Source organism: Daucus carota, chromosome 1, assembly GCF_001625215.2.
Source record: "Daucus carota subsp. sativus chromosome 1, DH1 v3.0, whole genome shotgun sequence".
Lineage (NCBI taxonomy): Eukaryota > Viridiplantae > Streptophyta > Magnoliopsida > Apiales > Apiaceae > Daucus > Daucus carota.
In genome coordinates, this window is record NC_030381.2 from 49,251,079 (window position 1) to 49,274,544 (window position 23,466).

The 23,466-nt window shown below is 36.0% G+C and overlaps 4 protein-coding genes across 6 annotated transcripts; 3 read left to right on the forward strand and 1 right to left on the reverse strand.

Annotated features, from left to right (window-relative positions):
• Positions 1 to 314: 314 nt before the first annotated feature.
• Positions 315 to 6,697, reverse strand: LOC108196021 (transcription factor VOZ1). Its single transcript, XM_017363080.2, has 6 exons — positions 6,618 to 6,697; positions 4,475 to 4,730; positions 3,968 to 4,114; positions 2,386 to 2,523; positions 1,133 to 1,649; positions 315 to 1,048 (listed from the first exon to the last, which is right to left on the reverse strand). Exons 2-6 carry the CDS (start codon positions 4,694 to 4,696, stop codon positions 666 to 668), a joined length of 1,407 nt encoding a protein of 468 aa, XP_017218569.1. The 5' UTR covers positions 4,697 to 4,730; positions 6,618 to 6,697; the 3' UTR covers positions 315 to 665.
• A 3,659-nt stretch (positions 6,698 to 10,356) lies between these two features.
• On the forward strand, positions 10,357 to 14,315 carry LOC108205008 (transcription factor VOZ1). Of its 3 annotated transcripts, none has more exons than XM_017374752.2 (5): positions 10,357 to 10,513; positions 10,699 to 10,947; positions 11,555 to 11,701; positions 12,965 to 13,481; positions 13,568 to 14,315. In XM_017374752.2, the coding sequence occupies exons 2-5, from the start codon at positions 10,720 to 10,722 to the stop codon at positions 14,101 to 14,103; spliced, it is 1,428 nt and encodes a 475-aa protein (XP_017230241.1). In that variant the 5' UTR covers positions 10,357 to 10,513; positions 10,699 to 10,719; the 3' UTR covers positions 14,104 to 14,315. The 3 variants fall into 3 exon arrangements, with proteins under 3 accessions (XP_017230241.1, XP_017230239.1, XP_017230240.1); XM_017374750.2 differs by having other exon boundaries at positions 10,394 to 10,601; XM_017374751.2 differs by lacking the exon at positions 10,357 to 10,513 and having other exon boundaries at positions 10,608 to 10,947.
• Positions 14,316 to 15,247: 932 nt separating this feature from the next.
• On the forward strand, positions 15,248 to 15,857 carry LOC108209774 (histone H3.2). Its single transcript, XM_017380873.2, has one exon. It carries the CDS (start codon positions 15,320 to 15,322, stop codon positions 15,728 to 15,730), a length of 411 nt encoding a protein of 136 aa, XP_017236362.1. The 5' UTR covers positions 15,248 to 15,319; the 3' UTR covers positions 15,731 to 15,857.
• Positions 15,858 to 21,211: 5,354 nt separating this feature from the next.
• LOC108223954 (uncharacterized) lies at positions 21,212 to 22,543 on the forward strand. Its single transcript, XM_064088639.1, has 2 exons — positions 21,212 to 21,455; positions 21,675 to 22,543. The coding sequence occupies exons 1-2, from the start codon at positions 21,216 to 21,218 to the stop codon at positions 22,194 to 22,196; spliced, it is 762 nt and encodes a 253-aa protein (XP_063944709.1). The 5' UTR covers positions 21,212 to 21,215; the 3' UTR covers positions 22,197 to 22,543.
• The last annotated feature ends 923 nt before the right edge of the window (positions 22,544 to 23,466 follow it).

Sequence of the window (23,466 nt, forward strand, 5' to 3'; positions counted from 1 at the left end):
ATATGTAGATGACGTGAAAGTACTTATGCTTGACGTGCTTGACGTGAAGTGTTCACGACATTTTAGCAAAATATGTCGATGACCTGAAAACATTACGGTTAGTGTTATACTAGCGCGCAGCTTAAATATGTCGATGATCTAAAAGCGTTACGATTAGCTCTTGTTATTTAGACTTCATTACCAGCGCTTCAAGCAGAGCTCATTACGTTCCTTTTACACGAAATTTGATTTCATTTGGCGCAAGCTATGTTACATGTTCAAACCAAAAAAAAAAAAAGAAACGAAACCCTGGCACAGACTTGCTGAAATCACATTTCTAAGAGTAGCGAATAAAACACTGCTAAAGCCACTGTTAGTTGTAAAAGGATTGCTAAATGATGTCTAAACTTGTATATCTGGGGATTCATCCATCTCTAAAACATTTAAAGTAACATTTTTTATGGTACAATTGAAACTCCCACAGGGGGGGAACAAAGACACAAAACATTGTTAATCTATTGATTGGGTGTAGAATTTGGTATATGTCAATAGTAACCATATAGGCCGCCAACAAGATAATTTCAAGGCTCATTAGCTCCGTAATGAAAAGTTTCATATGGTCTGGAGGAATGAACATACGCCGAACCATCCATCAGACCTATTTTAATTTGCATCCAGAAGAAGGCTCATTGGGTGGAAGCGGAAAGGTCCTTCATCTGCTTTTGCAGATGAGCAACTGAATCTTTGCCCCGCCTCCCTTTTGGATTTTTCTTCCCATCTACGCGCTCAAGTGACAACCTATACAAGGCAAAAGTTTCGCACTTGCTAATCCCATATTCATACAAGTGCCATTCCAGATTTTCCATTGGTTGTGGATCCATATAGTAAGATCTCCTCAGCCCTCCAAACTGACTATTCACTTGCTTCCCTGTCTCGTGCCAACCCCGTCCCTCATAATCTGGAAGAGACCTTTGCTTCCTATTTCCACTCTTAAATGCTCTTCGAGGTTTATCAAAGAAAAGCCACTCTCTAATCGTTTCGCCTTCGATAAATGATAGATCAAAGATCTCTGCAATGACAAAAACAATCAATGACCGAATGAATACAAAAGAAAAGGGTTAAAAAGGTTATTGAAAGTAGTTTTTAACTATACCAGGAGCCTTCCATGGACATTTTGCAGTTGCAGCACCCTCACAATCTGGGACACCAACCTCTTTTCCCTCAATTTTCGCTCTGAGAGCTGAGAAAAGTAAGTTATCCTTCAGGCCAATTCCTTGAGGACGTAGAATAGGAGTCATGCCAGGACGGCCTTCATTAGGTGCAAGAGTGGCATGAAAGGTACTGCAATAGTCTTTATTCCACCCTTGAACAGGCCTAGGACAATCCCAAAGTGCACATTTTGGTCCAAGAAAAGCAGAAGGTGGGTGGCAGACACTTGGTAGAAAGCTGTCAGTCTGAGGCACAGCAATTTCGCCGCAGATATTTGTGTTATTAATTTCAGCAATGAAAGTCTGATCCAACCCTTGACGTGAATCAAACAGATTGTAGTCAGTTTGACTTGGAACACCCATGTTATTAACTTGCATTCCGGTAGCTCCTAATAGAGGGTCTTTGTATTGATCAACTTGCACAAAGCCGTCCTGATAGGGCACTTGAGTGTCGCGAATATCCTGAAAGAAATTATGCCTACCTTTTAGTTCATAAAAGCATAGTACTAGATCAAAAAGATAGCAAACAAGCACAAGTATTTAAAAAAAAAAAAAAGGAAAAAGCATTTTTTTCATTTTCTTTCTAATTTCCTCCTACTGTCCGCATCTGAATCAAATGATATATTCAGCTTTCGCAACATTCATAGTCAATTTTAGCAAAGAAAACATGTAGTAGATTTAATTCTATAATTCATTTATTTTTAATGGAAGGAAACATGATTGAATATGCAAGGGAAGTAGACTGCTGGTAGTTGGGATAATTTTAAATTTTCCCATCACTAAGGACTCCTAGTATTATCTGTAAGATTCTAGAGCATGTACTATATTTCTAGAGAACCCCAGAAGGTGTTCCAAGAGTAGAGCTTCGGGGATTGAGAACGTAACATCTAGCTGACTTGACACCTTACTATTAGTCATTACACAAGTTTCATAATTTCACACCAGGGAGCTTTTAAGTTATATGTACAAGGCTGTAGTGCCAATAGTAGATATATTCATTTTAATGGACTGAGTGCATGACCCTGATACATGATAAATTTAAAGTTGATGTAATAATCTGATATTACAGATGGGAGAAGGCCTGGGAAAGAGGAAGAAGACTTGTGGTACCAAAACATTACCATTGATAATATGTGAATATAATGATAATAAATCAATGATTAAAATAGCATATCTAAACTCCACACATCTTGAGTACCATGTTGCAACCAGATTCCTGCATAACATCATGTTTCAGCTTTGGAGCCGGTAAACCACTAGTGGCATCATCTTCCTCCTCACCAAGCTGCAACAGCCCACTAAGGTCCCAAGACAAAGACCCTAAACTAACATCAACCTGCACAAAAAACATTAAAACCATCATCTTTCATCAGTCAGGCAAAATGACACAAATGTACATCAATAACAAGACGTTGCGTACAATTTCATATTATGTAGTCTCGAGGAACTTTAACATTTGTTCCTCCTCATATACACAATTTCCAGCAGAAAGACACCCACATTTCCAAACAAACAGCCATAAAGACTGGCATATCTTGTACAAACTTTGTCAGGTTTAATACATGCTATACATCAAGCCAAGCTTATAAAAGCAAAATCAAACAGCTTTAATATTTACCTAAGAGACCAGTCAAGTGGAACATAACAGAAACTGATGACATTGTAAGAAAACATACGGGTACATGAAAAAAGGGACGGAGTTAGTACTTAGTATGGGGGCAGTGGGGGCATTTTCCCCCATGACTTCTCCCACTGCCCCATGACTTCTGATATATCTGCATTTTATAGTATAAATTGGTAACGTATATGCATAGTCTAGCCCCCTTGGTGGGGGGTCTGGAAGCATTTTTTTCGCACCGATATGGCCCGTGTCATGTTCAACTCACACTTGTTGTCATCTTTTTTATAATTTAGTTTCATTTTTGTTCGATTCTTGTTCTTAGCATGTATACATAGCAGAGCTTCCAGAGATTTTGTAGTTTATATTTGATTTTCTGTGGCAAATTTTCCCCTTCATTTTTTTGCCCCTGCTAGTTAAAAATCCTAGATCCATCCCCAGTGACAGACCCAAGTATTTATTCTAGTGAGTTCCTAAAATTCATCAAGACGGAGGAGGAGATCAAGAACAAATTGATTTCATAAAATCTTACAGAGAGGATCAAAGAGGCAGAGACACTGCATAAGGTTTGGGAATTTTGAGATAAGGGAAGAGGGAGTTAGAAATAGAATTGAACGTGTAAACTCTTGAAAGCTAATATGTTGGGCTTTTTCTCTTGGGTTTTTTGGGCTTTTTCTATGCTGAAGGTCGGGTAAATGGGTTCTTATTGAAATTTTAGTGGGTTTCAAAATTATTTTGGTTATAAGTTATTGTTTAAACCCAGGCCCAAGTGGGTGCCGGGGCACCCCCTCCCTTACATGTCAGTCCGCCTATGTCCGTCCCTGCATGAAAACAAATAATAGGATTTCGAGGAACATGTAGAAAATGTTATTATCCAACAAACAATATTTGTGTCTTCATAATGTTCACGGCCGGTCTAAACAAATAATACAGTATATCCAACTTTGGTAATATTCATGTATAATTCTAGTGAAATGACAGAAGGACGACCCATAAATAAAGAAAATAATTGATTCGTGTTATTTGTTTCTTTTTATTGAGGGTAACGATGGTGGCAAATATAAGAGACGTATAGTGCTAGTAGCAGTAAATTTCTCAAAAACATATCTAGTGCATTATGGTCCTAAAACAACCAGACAATGGTATATAAATCACTTCTAACCTGTTGAGGTGCCACATTGCCGCAAAAGTTCTGCATATCTGGTTTGGAATTTAGGGTTGGTAATCTGCTAATCGCATCATCTCCCTCCTCATGAACTTGCAATAGCCTACCAATTTCTGAAGAAAAAGACCCTAAACTCCCACCGCCCTGCAGAGAAAACCTTTATTATATATGAAAATTTTAAAATTCCGAGCAGAACCACACATGCTGAAAATATAGTCATCACATAAATTATCAAAGTGCAGTCTCAAAATACTTTCACAAGTTCATTCCCCTTACGCCTTGTCTACAGTCTCAAGCTCGTATACATGACATTCTTAAACAGTCAAGCAGAGAAACTGACTCTATTAGTTATGAAACTCTCTTTACATTCTTTTAAAACACATTCAACCCAAAAAAAACATATGCACGAGTTTGAGCACAGTTCAAACATTATATAATAATTAATTATACTAACAAAGCAAAAATAGTCTGCCAGTTAAAAAACCATCTTTTTCAAAAAAGGACCTGGAAAGAAGAAGCAGGCGAAGGTTGGTTGAGTTCAGTTTGCCACTCCAGGAGTATCTGATTAACCTGTTCTTCCAGCAAAATCACATCATTTGTGCGGCTCTCTTTCCTAGCCAACTGCAGATCATAGAACAGACGCTGCAGATTATCCACCCGATTCTTCGCTTTCTCTTTTAGAACTTGATGTTTCCCACCAACACCATTCTCCTTACCGTCACCCATATACACAACACCACTAAATACAATCTCTAATTTCCTGCAAGAACCCCCAATAACCAAATTCAATCCCATAGCACAGGTACAAAAATTAAAAATTCAAACATGCTGAAAAAGCGAAAGGGTTTACTATGCTGAAAAATTGTATTTTTCAAATCTCTTATTTATACTTTGTAAGACCCTTTCTATGTTACCCTCCTAAGAACCTTATTTTTTTTTTGTTAAAACCGTATTTCATACTTTTTTCTCAGAATATAACTCCAATAAAAATTGTAAAAACAAATTTGCAGAACACAACATAAGAAACATCATATGTATAACATAAATCATATGGATGAAGTCATGAAGGTATAGGCATCGTTTAACAATAAATATCACCATTTACACAAACAAATAGCTCTTTTAATCATTTCGAGGGTAAATATATTACTCGTGTTTACGAATACAGTGAAAAACTCTCCAAAGTACCTAAAACCTATAAGTACAAACTCCAGACAATTTTTCTTTAAACCAATAGATGATCAAAATCAAATGTTCGTACAGGGAATGTAACTAACAAACACTACACAGACAAGTAAAGATATTTTAACATCCTCTGTAAATCAAAAGAGTGCAAACTCTGAGAATTCTACTAGACTCCACAAGCGAGCGCTACTGATATTGTACAAGTATCCACGAAAAATTATAATTTACATACTGTACCATTTTATTCACTGGACTCCATAGCCCAACTAATGGCGTAAAATAACAAACTCGATTCCAAAAGAGAGGACATACATATTAGTGATGTGAAATGCACAAAACTAAAAAAAACTCATGATCTAATTTTGGAGCGCAAAGCGCTCGATTTTTTGCCAAAAATGAAAATTATATAATATAGTTATCTATATTTATGCATATATACCTTTTTTTTATATATAACAATACAATAGTACTTAGTACTATAGTTCTAAACATAATGAAAATTCTTTAACAGTACAAATATCAAACAAAAGTACCAGATTATTAGTCGATATATTTTTTTCTTAAGAGGGCAGACAAATTGCTCATTAAAATCTCAGAGATCAGACCATTCTATACGGCGAATATGAAGAAAAAGATTAATTATTTCACTTCAATTAATTCAAAGACGCAAGAACGAACTGACGCCTTTCGGATATCTCTATCGAAGTACCCATAAATGGTATTTTTCATAGAAATAGTATTCTTGCTTCTTTTTTTTTATGATCATACACATTAAAAGTAGTATTTTCAACTAATGTTCAAAAAGACAAGTATGGTTTCTGAGTCGAGGGTATGTCAGTCTACTATACGTAGTGTGACTATTTTCCCGCTTTATACACCACGAGTTTTGCATTTTTTTCATGCACCGTTTTATGTCAATCTAATAATCGCACTGAATCGCTCCTAAACAACTAGAATAGCCAAGGGTGACCCAAACAACTAGCATAGCCAAGCGTGATTTAACAACCCTGATACATACATAGCAGCACCAATTTTTCACCTAACTGCCATACCATTACTCTACAGCTAATCCTCCACAAATCGGTCACCTCAAAACTGGATAATTTTATTAAAATATTGAACTTAAAAGAAAGTCCCTAAAATATATTAATTCATCAATTTTTTATCTCTTGAGATTTTATCGTGACCCAAACCAACCACAATTCAAGGGCAAAAACATTCCCACTGTAATTTAACAAGTGTAGCTGATTCAAAAAGAACAAGAATTCTATCGCATATTATTCATTCTTATTTAAACTTCCAGTACAGTACAAAGTTACAGTCTTTATCATTGAAAAGAAATAAATTCAACAAGGCTTCGTTTAAATTTGATGGCATAGCATAATATTAGTAACAAAGAACAATTCACATAATCGGAGTACTGCATGTTGATGCGCATAGATTTAGAGTAGAATTCACGTACCTCGAAACTTGGGAAAAAGACGGGAGCAAAGAATACCCTTAACGACAACACTTCGAAAGGCAGATATTTGTTTATGAAGGAGACCCGTTTAGGTCGGTTGACCTTTACTCATGCGTCATATGTTTGACTTCGGGTTACCTAATTTTGTAAATTATTTTTTAACATTTTATTATAAATTTTCCTAAAAAAACATTTTATTATAAATAAAATTTAAGTATTAATAAGTTATTTATAAAAATATTAGAAAAGTAATTTATACGATAATATACATGTGTCCAAATCAAATGGATCATCAAATTTCGAAATGGAGAAGACTAGTAATAATGTTTTATAATATTATTGGAGTATAAGGTACATTAGTGTTGCTTTTGAATTAGTTTGAAATAAATTCAAAATATAAAATTATGTTATAAGTTTTATACGCAACATAGATGGAAAAGAAGTACAGAATCTATGATAAAAAATTATTTCTAATATTTGTTTAGTTGTATTTTTAAAAATAATTAGATAGAAATTATAAACTAAAGTTAATGTGAATGTAAAGTATCCGGTCCAGACCGAATACATCAAAATAAAATTTTGTCCTGTTCGTAAAAAATTAATTTAAAGTCAGAAATTAATTTGAAATATTTTTTTCAACTATCTATTTTTTTCAAAAAATATCTATAAATCATAAATTATACATAAATTATTTTATTTTTATTATCATATTTTTAACAATTTATAAATCATAAGTCAAATGGACTTTAAAATAATCCATCCAAACTTGCGTCTATGTATAGACAATTTATTGAAGCACTAGGATAGCAGGATGCGGATGCTCCGTAGGGTCGTTTGGTTCACGGTGGTATGGAATGAGGAATGGGGTTAAGGTTGTATGAGGATGAGATATTATTCTTGATATCATGTGTTTGGTTGAGTGATGGAATGAATAATATATTGAATTTAAATATTTTTAAGTTATTATTTTTTATTGATTTTTTATTGATGAAAAATAATTTTATAATTTTATTTTATCCAATTTTAAGTTGTTGATTTAATTTTGTGTCAAGCATTTGATGTAATTATATATAATATAAAAATATTTTTGATTCCTTATACCCATGTTCCATATCCACCTCTCCTAAGGTATTAAAAATAAATTTTCCAACCAAACATCAGGTATGGGTTTAGAATGAACCAAACCCATACCTGATACCTGAAAAGGTCGAACCAAACGACCCCTTAAAAGTTCATAATATAATTGCTTCTCTTAGGACCAGTTTATCTCGATCCTCCAAAGAATTGACAAGAAGAATCTCCAGGGAATAGTGAAGAGATTGCAACTTTATGCCTTCCTTCTCTAGCTCATTCATCTTCCCGGTTCCCACCCACACTTATCTTGAAAGTTGCTAGCCTTTTTGTGATGTTTTGTTGACTTTAGACTTGAGGTCTTCTAGCAACCAACTCGAGCTCATATACACACAATCCGAGCCGATCTAGGTTAGGGATGGAGAATTTTCTGAACCGAAGAATGTCCAACTGAACCGATCTAAATGATGTTTATCAAATCCGATTTTTATGATTTGGTTACGGGTTTGATTTTTATTTTTGAAAACCGATAGAATTTGATACAGGTTTTGATCTTTAAGTCAACCGAACCAACACCCGATCCGAATTTCCGAAACCCGATTCAAATCTGAACCAAACCGAAATCCGATCGAACCCGATATTATAAATTTATCATATAATATTATGTGATATACATATAATATTTATACAAAAATGTTCCTCGTCACAAGATGACAAAATATGTGTACTAAAAAAATAAGGGAAATGTTATTTCCAGAGCAAATCTTTTATTTCCAGAGCTGAGAAAGTATAAAAAGACGAAATTACCCTTGATCTTATTTTTTTCCTTTGCTATTATTATATATGCACCGGGTTAGTTTTGGCTTTATATATTTTGTTTACTCTGGATATTAAAAACCAGCTCTGTATATAACATTTCCCAAAAATAATTGTATTGCTATTTTTTCTCTAGTAATTACTTTTTTCATCGTATATTATTTCTTAATCACCCTTGTAAAACAAATCAATTAAATTCTTGTATTTTAAATTAATATTAGCAACTTTTTATATATTATTTTACTTGATTATTATTTTTTTTAACGTAGGCGCATTTAAGCAACAGACTCTAGCCCAGGAGGCATAATCACAAATTCTCCTCCCTTGAGGAGTCGAACATGTGACCAAGAGGATACATGTCCCCTCTTTTAACCAGAACCAACCCTTGCGGGCTTAGTTTGAACTTCACAAGAATATTTTATTAAAATTTATAACTTACATGAAATTTGTAAGGGTATAGGAAAAAAAGATGGATTCAAATATTAAATATGATAAATTTATTTTTAAATACCAAAATGTTTGTTTTACACCGTTGTGTGTTTAAAAATAATTTCAAAATATACTTTGAGGGGCCACAGTAGATAAAGTAGCAGTTAAAACTAATATATACACCGTTACTCATCAAATACTTAACGTTAATGTTGGTTTTTAACGGAATGGTGGATTAGTGTTACAAGCTGAAAACTGCTACAAATTTTGGTACGAACTACCATATTTCAAAATGTGAGTACTCATTTGTTGATGACCTAAAATCCAGTGGTACAAAGTGCAATAATCTCTTTATATTACTTCTTCCGTCCCATTTTATTTGGATGATTTACTATTTACGCATATTTCAATGTGTTTGGTAAATATATTTGTATATAAATTTTTTTCATAATTTTTATTTTGTATAAAAGTCTAAAGTTAAAATCTTTATAAGAAAAGAAATCACGAAAAAAATATTATATATAAGTACTTTTTTATATATCTAAAAAGACCTGCAAAAAGTGATAATATCACATGAAATGGGGGGATGGAGTATTATAAAAGGGGGATCGTGGAAGTAGTTGATGTAATTGTGTTTTATATACAGAGGGAGTAATTGTTACTGTAATACTTCTTCCGTCTCAATTTATAGGTTCATTTTGGCATATTAAGAAAATAGTTGGTTGGATGATATTTTATCTCATGTATCATTAATTTGTACATTGATAAGCGAGAAAATAGTTGAATTTCAAAAAAATCACAATAAATATAGGGATTTAGTGCATTAAGAAATGAGAATAATGTTGAGTTTCAAAAAAATCATAATTAATATAGAGATAAATTTGTGTTGAAAGAAGAGCGAGACAAGTATTTTGGGACAAATTTTTTTCCAAAAAACATTTATAAATCGAGACGGAGGGAGTATTAAAACTTCGGAGTAATTTGTGTAAATCAGTTCCGGGTAGTAGGTACGTCACACAGTGAAACGGTGTAAGCAAGTCCAACACTATGCTAAGAGTTTCCCTAAAAATATTATAAAATAATATGTCTTAATGATTTAGCACAAGATTTAGCACATGAGCTCCAATAGTACTCCCTATATCCATTCCCTATTATTATAATAATATTAAATAGTAGAGGAGAGAGGGAAAAAAAGAGAGGGGAATGATGTGGAGGAGAGAAGGAAATGAATATTTTAATGATAAAAATAGTTTAGAAATGGCTAGCATATTCTAAAAATAGGGAAGAGGAGGCTTGTGCCAGTGATTTAGCACATCACTAGTATAGTGTTGGAGTGCAATTTTATCCCATATTCCCTATTTTTGGATTTAAGACTTGATTTAGCACACCTATTGGACTTGCTCTGAAAGACTCAAAAGAGATTACTGAGGTCTGAGGTCTTGCCGCGTATAAAAAAGGACAGAACACTAGAACAGTGCTTGTGCTTGTGCTTGTGCTTGTGTAAGAAAAGCTGAAAGCACCGTCCTTCACTCAACCAAGACCGTTTACTGTTCACCCACTCTAAAATTAAGCAAAGAGGGGTATCATATTCTCTTCTACTTTTCCACTTATTAATCTCCATCCTTCCCTTCTTCTCAGCCCCACAGCTCTCAGTGCTTCAACTCTCTTGTAAAACGAATATATACCCATCTTTTGTTTGTTACTATTCTTGATTTCATGTATGTTTTTGATAAGTAATTGAGTTTGGTGATCTGAGTTGTTGCAGGAAGCTAGAGATTGTGTTTGTATGGGGAAAGGGATGAAGAATGGAGTTGGTGGGCAGCAGCAGAATGAGGTGATGAAAGAGAGAGCAAAGAATAGGGTGGATGATCTTCAGGGGATTTTTTGTGATCTGCAATCAGCTAGGAAAGAGAGCCGGACTAATGATGTGGCTTTGTTGGAAGAACAAGTTAATCAGATGCTTAGGGAGTGGCAATCTGAGCTTAATCAGCCTTCTCCTGCTTCTTCTTTCCAGGTAATTATCGGGTTTGTGTGTTTTTGTTGGATATTATGCTTTGTGATTGCGGAAAAAGTTGTTTTTAGTGTTTGATCTGTATGGGGTATACTGCGATAGTCTAATGTTATGTATGATCAGACCTGTTACTGTTAGGAGAATAAAGACTTGATGGAAATGGAATCAAAATGTGTAGCCTAATTATCTAAAACATATGCATTTGTGTCGAGATTTTTGGTTTCTGTAGATGTCAGTGTAATTTGTAAATGTCAATACTTTGTTTTCAAGAAAGTAGTTGATTAACACCAATTTTAAGTACGGTTTAAGGAAAAGAAGCTGGGATAGTGCGAATATGTGGAGTATTCAATATTGCTAATAAGGGGATGCGTTGAGAAACCAAGTATCCTGGTTTCCTAGGACTGCGATTTTAGACAATATCTGTCCCTTTTTTGTGGTAACTTTGTGCTGATGTTTGTATAGGAAGATGTGAGATTATAATTGACTGCTTAAATTGTGGGTGAATTTGTGCTTGAAATTGTAGGTGATGATGATATTGATGTAAATATTTGTGGTTTTGTTAAGAATGTGTTGATTATTGTAGATAACAGTGTGAATGTTGTTTGTGTAGGGTGGTGTGAGTTTAGGGTCTTTTTCTACGGAAATTGGTAGGCTCTTGCAGCTTTGTGAGGAGGAAGATGATGCCACTAGTGGATTACCAGCACCAAAGCCGGAACCAGATATGCAAAAAGTTTATAGCAATGTTGTACTCCAGCAGGTAAGAACTAAGAAGTGATTTCCAGAGTTATGTCCAATTGTGTGGAGTTTCCCATTGGTATTTATATATTGGTTATTATTTTTACTGTTAGCATTTGCTTATTAATAGTATCTACTTATGGGTGGCACTTTGTTATGCACATGTTCATGTGACCAATGAATTTAGCTATGACCAATACTACCTTTGGAAGACTTGGTAGTCGTTATTTACTAATGTTTAAGTATCACACCAGACTCCTCTGCCTTTCCCCTCTTGTGCTATCAAATCTTTACATCAACATATATCTGTTGTAACTTGTAAGTCATGCTATTTCTTTAAATCTGTATAAAAACATGTTTCAGTTTTGGGTTGAGCTTGCATAGGCTACTAGTATTAGCATTCAACACTAGTCTTGTCCATATAAGGTCTTCGGTTTGGAACTTTGAAACCACCATGATGACTGATAGTCAGCTAAATGTCACATGGTGGGACCTGGAGGCTCTTCTCTGTGAGTACTTACAGGAAAATGCTCTTGTAGAACATCGTGCACTATATAAAAGTATATAACTATGTGTCTATATTGGACAGTTCTTAGTAATGGATAAATTTAGGACCATCTTGCACTATATACTATATAGGAATATCTAAAATTCCCTGCCACTAGCAGTAAACTTTTTCTCTTATATTTCCTTATGCTTCCCTTTATTTCAAAGAAATATAACGACAAGTAATGATTTATTTTTTTTGGTTGTGAAATTTTGATGTTCGATGGGGCCAAAATTTACCTTGAACATCCAAGAAGTTAAATGCATAGATTCTCATTGGCAGGTAGTGAACTTAGAAAGATAACGAAATATTCTATGTTTTGTTCTCTTAATCATAATGGTTTCCACCATTGTCTTCTTACAAAATATTATGTCATTAGTGGTTGTTGTATCCCCTTTAGTCGGTGTCTCTAAAGTTTAACTTTAATCTGTGTGTCTTCCTTTCACTAGCCAAGGCCTGGTTCTGTCTCAATCCTCATGTAATCTGGTTGCTCCTTTTATTTGCTTTAAAATTTAATACCGTATATCCTAGTATATACACATCATAATATGAATTATAAAGGTTCTACAAGCTTCTTGAGTTCTTGGTCATAAAAGTATGTTTTTAGATGGCCATTTGGTCCTTAATTTTTGCTTTATAACTTCTGTCTATGTTGTGGTCTGTACTTGTTTTCTATTTCTATCATTTTTAGCAAGTATTATGCTCTTCCTGATATTAAACACGCATAATATATTCCAGGATTGTCGTGCCACTCAAGTGCCGCAACAGCATGGCTATGGATTAGTAGATCAATGCAAAGACTCCCCATCAGGAGCTACAAAAATGCGAGTTAATAACATGGATGTTCCAATTCAGTTTGACTACAATTTGTTTGATTTGCACAAAGGGTTGGAGCAGACTTTCTATACTGGATTTGATAATGTGGGTTTCCACGGACAGGATGCATTACCTCAGATAGCCAGCTTTCTTCCAAGTATCTGCCCTCCACCTTCTGCTTTCCTAGGACCAAAATGTGCACTTTGGGATTGTACTAGGCCTGAACAAGGATGGAATCAAGACTACTGTAGCAGCTTTCATGGCGCTCTTGCACCGATTGAAGGCCGTCCTGGCATGACTCCGGTCCTACGTCCTGGGGGCATTGGTTTGAAGGATAACTTACTTTTTTCAGCTCTTAAAGCTAAGACAGAGGGAAAAGATGTTGGTGTTCCTAATTGTGAGGGGGCTGCAACTACAAAAGCCCCGTGGAACGCACCTGGTATGCTTGAAAGCTAAAGTCGATAACCTATTATGTCTTAGTCTTTATTATAATTAATAAATCATCGATTCTCTATGCTGTTGCAGAGCTCTTCGATCTTTCAGTTCTTGAAGGAGAAACCATTAGAGAGTGGCTGTTCTTTGATAAACCTCGAAGAGCATTTGAGAGCGGAAATAGGAAGCAAAGGTCTCTTCCAGATTACGAGGGACGGGGTTGGCACGAGTCAAGGAAGCAAGTGATGAATGAGTTTGGAGGGTTGAAGAGATCATACTATATGGATCCTCAACCAATGAAAAATCTCGAATGGCATTTGTATGAATACGAGATTAGCAAGTGCGATGCTTTTGCCCTGTATAGGTTGGAACTTAAGCTTGTAGATGGTAAGAAAAGTCCAAAAGGAAAGGTTGGCAAAGATTCTGTTGCGCATCTGCAAAAGCAAATGAGAAAGCTTTCAGCTGTTCCACCTAGTAAGCCCTCTATTGACGGAAAATTCAAACCTAATCTGAAAGATGGTTCTTCGTATGTTTATTCGGCTTCAAACCAGAGCGATGTGTTTGATTATGGAGCTGGCGAGCCTTACGACTATCTTATTGAGGACCTATCTGGTTACTACCCGACTTAGCTCAATTCCGACGTCCATTGATACAATCCACAATGTCATGTCCTTGGTCCCTTATTCTTGGATGAATTTAAACTGTAGTATAAAGATAAGATACATTGTTGATAGGTCACTGTCAAACAATGCACAATGAGTCGGTGACATGCTTCAAATGTTTGTAGTTCGATCATCGTGTCAAGTCACTTCTATATATTTTGAAACATCTTTGCATACAACTTTCCCAAGTCCTAACTGTCTAATTGAGAGGGCGTTCCCCCTTTGTGGGTTTTTGGGAAAATTGGGGGAAGTGCAAAACCGAATTTTTTTTTCTTTCAATTATATCATACATATAAATTTCAGTCAAAATATAGTTTACTTGAGTGGTCAAAAATTAAAATGGACATTTAACTTGATTGCTTAAAAGTCAAAATGAACATGTAAAAAAGGATGAAGGGAGCATATATTAGGGTAAATTCTATGCGGTATGTTATAAAACGGAAAATATAATTTTATAAATTATTTTAAATTTTTTATTTAATAATAATAATAATAAACTGTGGAATTATATTTTATACAAGACTTTAAATGCGTAAAAATGAGAGGTCGATGTATATCGTAAAAATAGTGGGTTTATTAGTAAGATATTATTTTAATATATTAATTGATACTAGTACACTGCAATCTTAAGATTTAAGTGAGAGATTTAAATAATTTTTATTTTTAAATTTAAAAATATAATGATTTACCTTTAATGTAATAATTTATACTACCATCTAATGTACCTTTGTTTATTAATCTATATTTTATTTGTGTATTTATATAATAAAAGTTCGTATCGTCATTATATTTATATCTGTGTTTTTATCTCAAATTCAAATATCCCGCTGCAAATTGAAAAGTGAAAACTCATTTCAAAGTTTCCATTTCCCAGAAGCCAGCTCATCGATCCGCCCCTCACTTCTGGAAATCACTGTCAGCCGTAGATGAATAGCCTCCCACAACCCAAATCAACGAACAGAATCATCTCTCAGCACAAACCCCTTCCACGTCATCGATCCGCACCAAATATATCCATCACCGTCCATTCAATCCCCAAAATCCACGGCCACGATTCTCTCAACTCCCGCCCAACAATCCCCCTCCTTTATTATAAATAAAATCCCCAAATCACACTCTCCTCTCACATCTACAAACAAATCAAAACACAAATCTCTTCTTCATCTCCACATTCTCCATTCCAATGGCGCGTACCAAACAGACCGCTCGCAAATCCACCGGAGGAAAGGCCCCCAGGAAGCAGCTCGCCACCAAAGCCGCCCGCAAATCAGCCCCGGCCACCGGAGGAGTGAAGAAGCCCCACAGATTCAGGCCAGGAACCGTCGCTCTCCGAGAAATCCGCAAGTACCAGAAGTCCACAGAGCTCCTCATCAGGAAGCTCCCATTCCAGCGCCTGGTCCGTGAAATCGCCCAGGATTTCAAGACCGATCTGCGTTTCCAGAGCTCTGCTGTGGCGGCTCTTCAGGAGGCAGCGGAGGCTTATTTGGTCGGTTTGTTCGAGGACACCAACTTGTGCGCTATTCATGCCAAGAGAGTTACCATCATGCCCAAGGACATCCAGTTGGCAAGACGCATTCGTGGAGAGCGTGCTTAATTTCATGACTAAAAAATTGTTTAGAAGAATATCTAGGGTTTGTTATGTAAAGTAATGCTGTTTGGTTAGGGTTTGAGATTTGAAGTTGTAGCTCTGATGAATTTTAATGAATTATCATATTATCTCATTCAATTTTGTCCCGTATTTTAGATTAAAATTGCTATATAAAATTGTTTAATTTATGATTAATAAATTGTTTAGAATATTTTCTGGGTTTGTTATGTAAAGCAATGATGCTTGGTTAGTGTTTGACAAAATTGTGTATTGCTAGGCTCCTGATGCATTTTAAGGAATCATCATATTATCTCATTCAATTTGGTTCTTTATTTTAGAGTAAAAATGCTATATTTAGTAAAAACCCAGAATTAGCATAAGTAAGTTGATTGAGCTACATTAGCGCGGAATCACAAATTGCTATTGCTTCTATATATGATGTCCGATTTGTAATGTGGATCATGAGTGTGCTCTCTGTGTGTTTGACCCTTTTGGGGTGACACACAGTTGGCTCATGAATTTTGTGCTACAATTTGGTTTTGTTTATCGTTTGTATACCCAAGCGCTGCACAGATACCTTGCAGACAGAATTTGTGAGGTTACGATGGCTGGTACTGTGTTCCTGAGAACCAATCGGTTCGAGGTGAAACTTGAAGCGATTACCTTTAAAACGAAAGAATTTGATCAATTGTGCACCATGGATTTTCTGTTTCCGAGAGGGAAAGTCTGGCAACACACTCCGGTTGTTGGTTTGGATGTCATACGACACCCTCGTGACCCGAACATTGTGTTGCTGTTGTTGTGCTTTGGAGTTGGCTGTGTGATCCTACGTTTTCGGGCTGGGGATTGTTTGTCTGAACCAATTCTTAAATTTCTCACGGATAAGAGGATTACTTTTGTTGGTTTTGGGATTCCTGAGAAGAATCATCTGCTTCCATTTGATGAGCTGGGATTGGATGCGTGGAAGACTGATGTTGGTTACATGGCTGCTAAGCTTCGGAATAATGCCAAGTATGCGAAATGTGATCTTGCTGAGCTTGCAAGAAAGGTTCTGGGGATCAAGGAAATGATGGCTCTCACTGATGCTTCCTCTTTTGAGAGACATGAGAGAATTAAATCTGCAATGTGTCAACTCTTCTTGTCAAGTGCGATTGCCATGACACTTCTAGGCGCTGATAGCAAGAATATATTAAGAGGGAGCCCTAAGAAATTTTCATGTTTGAAGAGATTCAACACAATGAAATTGGTGAATGAAGCATGGTCTAAATTAGTGAAAGGCAAAAAAGATATTGGAAGCAAGTTCTCCGAAGTTGTGCATAGTTATTATGGTGTTCGTACTGATGCCTATCCTGACAATGTTGCACATGATTGTTTCGTATCCAAAGTCTGGAAAGGTTATGGAAGAGGCAATTTCTTTCAAACCAAAATTCCTGAAGATGAATCAGGTGAGGATTCTGTGCGCGTGAGAGAGGGGGGTCGCTTAGGTGATGATTATGCTAGAGAAAATGAAGGCGTTTCAGGCGATGGAACTCCTGGCAAGGAGAATTCATCTCCCTCAACAAAGCCATTGAAAGGTATCTTGAAATGTCCACATAAAAACAAGAATCATTGCAGATATTCTATCCCGAGTTCTCCTACGTCTTTATCGCCATCCCCAACTCTGAAAAGAGCCAACTCCAAAGGCCACAATGTAACATTCAAATGTGACATGGGTTCTCCATAAATCAGCAACATTTTGCTATCTGTTTGTGAATCCTCCTATGACAGGAAGGGATGAACACCATGTTGTACTACAAGAATAGTAGTAGAATGTTACAATTAATGCCATGCTACATTTTGGCACTGCTTTCTGATTATACTTATGCATGCTTTACTAACTTACCTATGAAAGGTCGAAATTCAAGCCAATAACGAATTACTAGTAGCTAACTAGTCTCTGTCAAAACTCGAAACTATACATATATACTGAAAGCAGTGCTCACCAGAGGGGCTCCAGCATCTAGACTTCACGCACATCATGGATAAGGTACTTGAAACCTTAACAATTTGTATTAGACTATTAGCTGAGCTTTTCAATTGTGCCTTACTCTGGTTTTTCAATGTATCTATGAAGTAACAGTTTAATGTTACAAATGCACAATTTTATCGCCTCTTTGCATGTGCCAAAGAGGAAGGTGCTAAGGCGCTTTTACAATCGACCTGCTCTTCACAGGAGAAGGGATTTTAACTATGCTAGTTGCCTTGTCAACGTATGTATCTACGGAAACTTTGTGAGTACATGTAAAACAAATCATAGAGCAGAGTTTGGAGAACTTATCAGATGTGAGCTTCCAAAGAAAGGTCTTGATCTTGTGTTTTTCTGCAGTCATCATGTCTGGTTACTGTCTGTTTTTCCTATATCCCTTAATGTTTCTCACACTGCATTTCTTATATTCAAAAATATTGACCAGAAGACTTGGATTAAAAGCTCTAATAAGCAGGCAAACTCCACCCTCGTCCATTCCTCCATTTAAAATAAATATACTGTAATCGAAGTACTTATATTCTTCAGGTTGTTACCAAAAGCACATGCACCGTTCTTAACGTGATCACAACATAGTGATCACGAACTTATTCAACTGCAGCTTTCCTAGCATTGATTTGTTTAAATCTCAGCTCTGTTCTATGAGCCGTTGTTGGAAGCAACTACAGCTGGAAATCAATTGATTTTGTTTTAATGATTTAGAAGCCAGGATAATTTCAGTATCACTTTAATAGAAGGGTTATCATGAAAAGAATCCAGAAAAGCTAAAGGGATCTGTTCCCATCTTGGCATAATCTTACTGGCATCTGATTTAGCATACGTATGCATTTGTAATTCATCAACGTTTTTAATCATTATAGAACACATGGAATGCTTTAGTCTCTTTAGAAATGGGAGCCAGGGAAATTGGTTGCATCAAAGACCTCAGCTGAATGTTTGCAGAAGATTAATTAATCTGAACTAGGCTCCTTTTCCCTGTTTTCTACAAGAGTGGAGTCTCTTACTCGCTCCATCATTTTCCCATCTTGTAAAAAAAAAAATGGTCAGCATTTTATGTTGTGGATGATAAATGTGCCACCATATTTGTTGTTTGCTTTCCCATCAGCCTGTCTCAATCTCAAGTGCTTTTTTTACAATGACAACCAGACAGTATGTTGCATTCTCCAACTCAGTGGAGTTAGCCTCGAGGAAGAACACTGATGAATCTGTGGATAGACTTTTGCTCATTGCCTGTGAGAATTGATCACACGCTTGTTAGATCAGAGTGATCCAATAAAATTTTGTACAAAAAGAACTTCTCATAATTAAGCATATCAAGTTCAACGATTTGACTAATACGCGTTCTTGAGAAATTTAGGGTCAATTATAATCTTTCCTGTCAAATTGTCATATAATCGAAGAGTACAGAACTTTCCCCAGAGGAGCAGTGCCATGAATTCTCAGGTCCAAGGCCATGAAAGATAAACATGTGACCTTGTAAATGAAATGAAATTGACTGGAGACCCTTCCGGTCAAGTAACTCAGAGCAGGTCCAATGGGGAGGATACTTGTTAGTTGGAGGAGAGAGGAGGGTATCCTCCTCATTTTTAAGCGTTGCAGTGGAATGAGAAAGTTGGTCACTGGCCACCAACTTGGCCTGGCCAACTCTTGCCAAGTTTATAACTTTGTCTGCTATTGATTAAGTTTTTATCCAAGAGGGCTTACTTTCAAGCTGAAAAACATTACAAACCTGCAAAGTAAAACATTGAACTTGTTCATTGTGTTATACAATCTGTGCAAAAACCAAACAGTGTTCGTGTGTGCAAAACGTAGGAGACAGAATTAAAGCGAAGGATATATGTAAAAGAATCCAAGTCTAGTGCGCGACTGTCTCCTTAAAGCGTATTTCGCCCTCACCGTGTGTGATGAACGATCGCCTCCCAGGATAAAACGGATTGAACGATGCAGTAAGCACCTTCGACGAACAAGAACAAGACTGAAACTATCACCGACGCGGCTAGGGTTTTGGGTGCGAGAGGCTGTGTGTTTTCCGTATCTAAAACCCGTTTTCCGTATATCTAAAACCCTAAGCTATAATGAATATATATAGACGATGCAAGGCTTGCGCGCTACGCTTCACAATTAATTAAAACGCGTTTAATTAATTTACGCGGTTATAAACTAAATCCGACAAATCGAATTAATTTAAAACCAAACAATTAATCCGAAATCAAATCGGAATTAATTTCTGTAATTGAGCCCAAGTCCAGTGGAAAATTAAATTCAGCAAAACTAGTCCGTAATTCTTCGGGCCCAGATTTTGCTGCATTCGTGTCTGCAGGTCGCACACGCGGAAAAGCCCGAGGCTTGCGAAGCCACGAAACTCCCCTCGAAATCCCACAATTTGCAACCCCCTGCGCGCACGTAGGTGGTGGAGCATAACATACTAACACAAGTTAAACACTACAAAAGTGTTCTACTATATAAAGCCTTTAAAGGCTCTTTATAGAATCAATGTGGGACTCATGTATTTCTCTCCAAATTTCCACTACCAAGGAAGCAACTTTGGATCATCATAACTCATCCATTCCTTAGTCGTTTTGAGTGAATAAACATGCATTGGAAAGCTCTCTCGGAGGAGAACATAATCCAAGCATAACCCGCCACGAGCACGTAGCCGAGCCTCACTCAAATTGGTGCTCAAAATGACAAACTTCCAACACATTGTATCGCAGCAATTTACCCAGGAGGCATGCAAAAATAGGATAATGACAGGTGATTTGGGCAGGGGCATTGGACTTGCTCTCACGATGCAGGACTATGCTTGCCCTGTGTTTGATTAAAAATCCTATATGCAATCATGAACTTCATATATCGTCTTGTGATCTTGTCCTGATGCTATGTTTCAAAGGGTTATACACTGTTTCTGAGATAATCTCAGAAAGGAATTGTAGATAATTACTTTTTATTTGTTCTTGAAGAATTATTTAATACTATGTCATTCATCTCCTAAGAAAATAAGAAATTATTATAACTGAAAAAAAAATGTTTGACATTTCATTATAATCTGAGAAGCCCACCAGTATAACTTCATACTATTTTTGCAGACAGCGCTCACCTTTTCCGGTTTCAAACAACCAAAGAGTGAGGAAAATAAAAATAAAATCTGAATTTCATCTGGAGAGATTTGAGATTCGATGTGAAAAAACTTATCACGTGTATTATCTGTCTATTATGCAGGGTAAAAATTAAAATTGAGAAAGGTGCTTTGACAACTGAGCATTTTTTTAACAAATTTGACTTAGTAATCTTCATTGTTAATCTAAGCTTAACAAGTTCATAATATCAACATGGAGTGAGAATCTTAATCTAGTAGATATGAGAAGGGAATTCAACAATCCTAGTTGTTTTTCCTACTTATCTACGAAAACGTTGGGGTACATACGAAACAATCAAAAAGTCATGTACTTCCAGCTAGATAAACACCAAATGAATATGTCGAGTTCTTTATATGATCCAATAATCAACCAGCTTATACAGCATAGTACAGAGATTGAAGGCATGAGTTTCCAAAAGGAGAGTCTTGATCTCGTGTTTGTCCCGAGTGGCTTAGCTATCATGTTTGGTTACCATCTGTTTCTGCTCTATAGATGTCTTAAAATTCCCCACACTACAGTCATTGGCTTCGAAAATAATGACAAGAAGGCTTGGATTGAGAGCATTATGCAGGCAAAACTCTCTTCTCCTCCATTCTTTTCTGGTCCTGGTCTCCAACAACTGTTTTCCGACCATTGGATTAATATCTAGCTGTCAAGATTATAACATTTTTTTAACATGTTGAGCGTTTTTTAACCGTTAGACGAAGTCATTTTACACATTCAACAGTTAAAAGCATTGAACGTATTAAAAAATGCTAATATTGTAATAAAAGTAACTGATATTTTGCAGGAGGGTGATAACAAAAATGCTAGCATGGCCCTGAGCGTGATCTCATCAAGTGTATCTGCTGCAACTTTCTTCTCATCAGTTTGTTTAACTCTCAGCTCTGTTATGGGAGCCGTCTTGACAACCAATTCCAGCATCCTGGAAAGCGATTTCATATACGGTGACACAAGGCCAGCAACCTTGTCTGTCAAGTACACATGTCTTCTCGTATGTTTTCTCTTAGCATTTTCGTGTTTCATTCAATCCTCAAGATGTTTTATCCATGCCACATTTCTGATAACTATGCCTAATAGCAACATTACTGCGAAACATGTCGAGACAACAGTTATAAGGGCAGGTGATTTTTGGTCATTTGGACTTAGATCACTGTATTTTGCTCTTACTCTGTTGCTGTGGTTTTTCGGTCCGATTCCTATGTTTGTATCCTCAGTTGTTATGGTCGTGCTGTTACACTACCTCGACACGAACACGACTCCGTTACATCAACATGCAAAGCGACCCGCTAAGCATCCGATGTTAGGATAACAATTTTGTGCATCAAGCATTTGTTTTTACTAAAATTTGTTGTCATTTGTTTCAGAACTGGTTTAATTTCAAATATCACTTGATCAGCGAGTAGCTCCAGCAATAAGGCCTTTTCTTTTGTTGGATGCTGATCGGGTATATTATACGAAAAGGCCTATCTTTCGAAATAGTAAAGAATTTGAGGCCCATAAAACAACGTGGGGCTGGCAAACCTTGACTTAGAGTTGGAAGCCCATTGGTCCTTACTGTATTCATTGTTTTACTTGTATATTTGTATATTAAAAATGGGTATTCTCAGAGCAACTTGTAAAAATTTCGATTTGATTTGAATAAAGTGATATTAAATTCTCGCAAAATTTATCAGTTGCAGTACAAAACTCTTTAGATGATAAAGAAATGATAATGTCTTTCTCAAAAAGAAAAAGAAATGATCATGTCTATCAAAATAAGGATAGAACTTCTTCTTGTTCCGGAGCTTAAAAAAAAAAAAATTGATTCCAAAACACCTGAATCAATGATATACAAATCCAAAGAACATGTAAATATATACATATATACTAATATATTAAAATTTCATAAATTAATTTTGATTATGATCTCGTGAAATTGAGTACCATCGAGAAGCTAGTCAAACTAGATTACAATGGGGTTGAACTTAGAAAATGGAGTATCTTATAATTTGATTTGAATAATTAATACAATTATATATTAATTTTTTTTGGAACCACAATGATAGAAATTAATTAAAACCTATGGACTGAAATATGTCTGAAAGTAAAGATGCGTATAAATGCACCATAGAGCCAGCCAGGAAGGAGACAGTACAGTAAATAAACGAGATGATGAGGTCTAGAGTAGCAAGACACAAATAATACTCCCTCCGTCCCACCAGGTTCTTTACAGTTACCTCTTTTGGACGTCCCATCCATTTCTTTACATTACAAAACTTTCCCAAAATAGTTAATGGGTCCCACCACTTTATCACTTTTCCTTCCTTTTCACACTACTTTTACTCCACTATCTCTCTTTTATATATTAAAAATCGATGGGTCCCACCACTTCACCCACTTTTCTTCCTCTTTTTCACTACTTTATACATATTTCTTAACCTCCGTGCCCAAACTCAATGTAAACAATTGGGTGGGACGGAGGGAGTAATAGCCATTGTGAACAAGCAAGAAGGACATTTATAGGTTTTCTAGACTTTAAAACGCGAACAACAAGCTAACGAGGCAGTAGTGTAATTAAAAATGGATTGATATATACATAC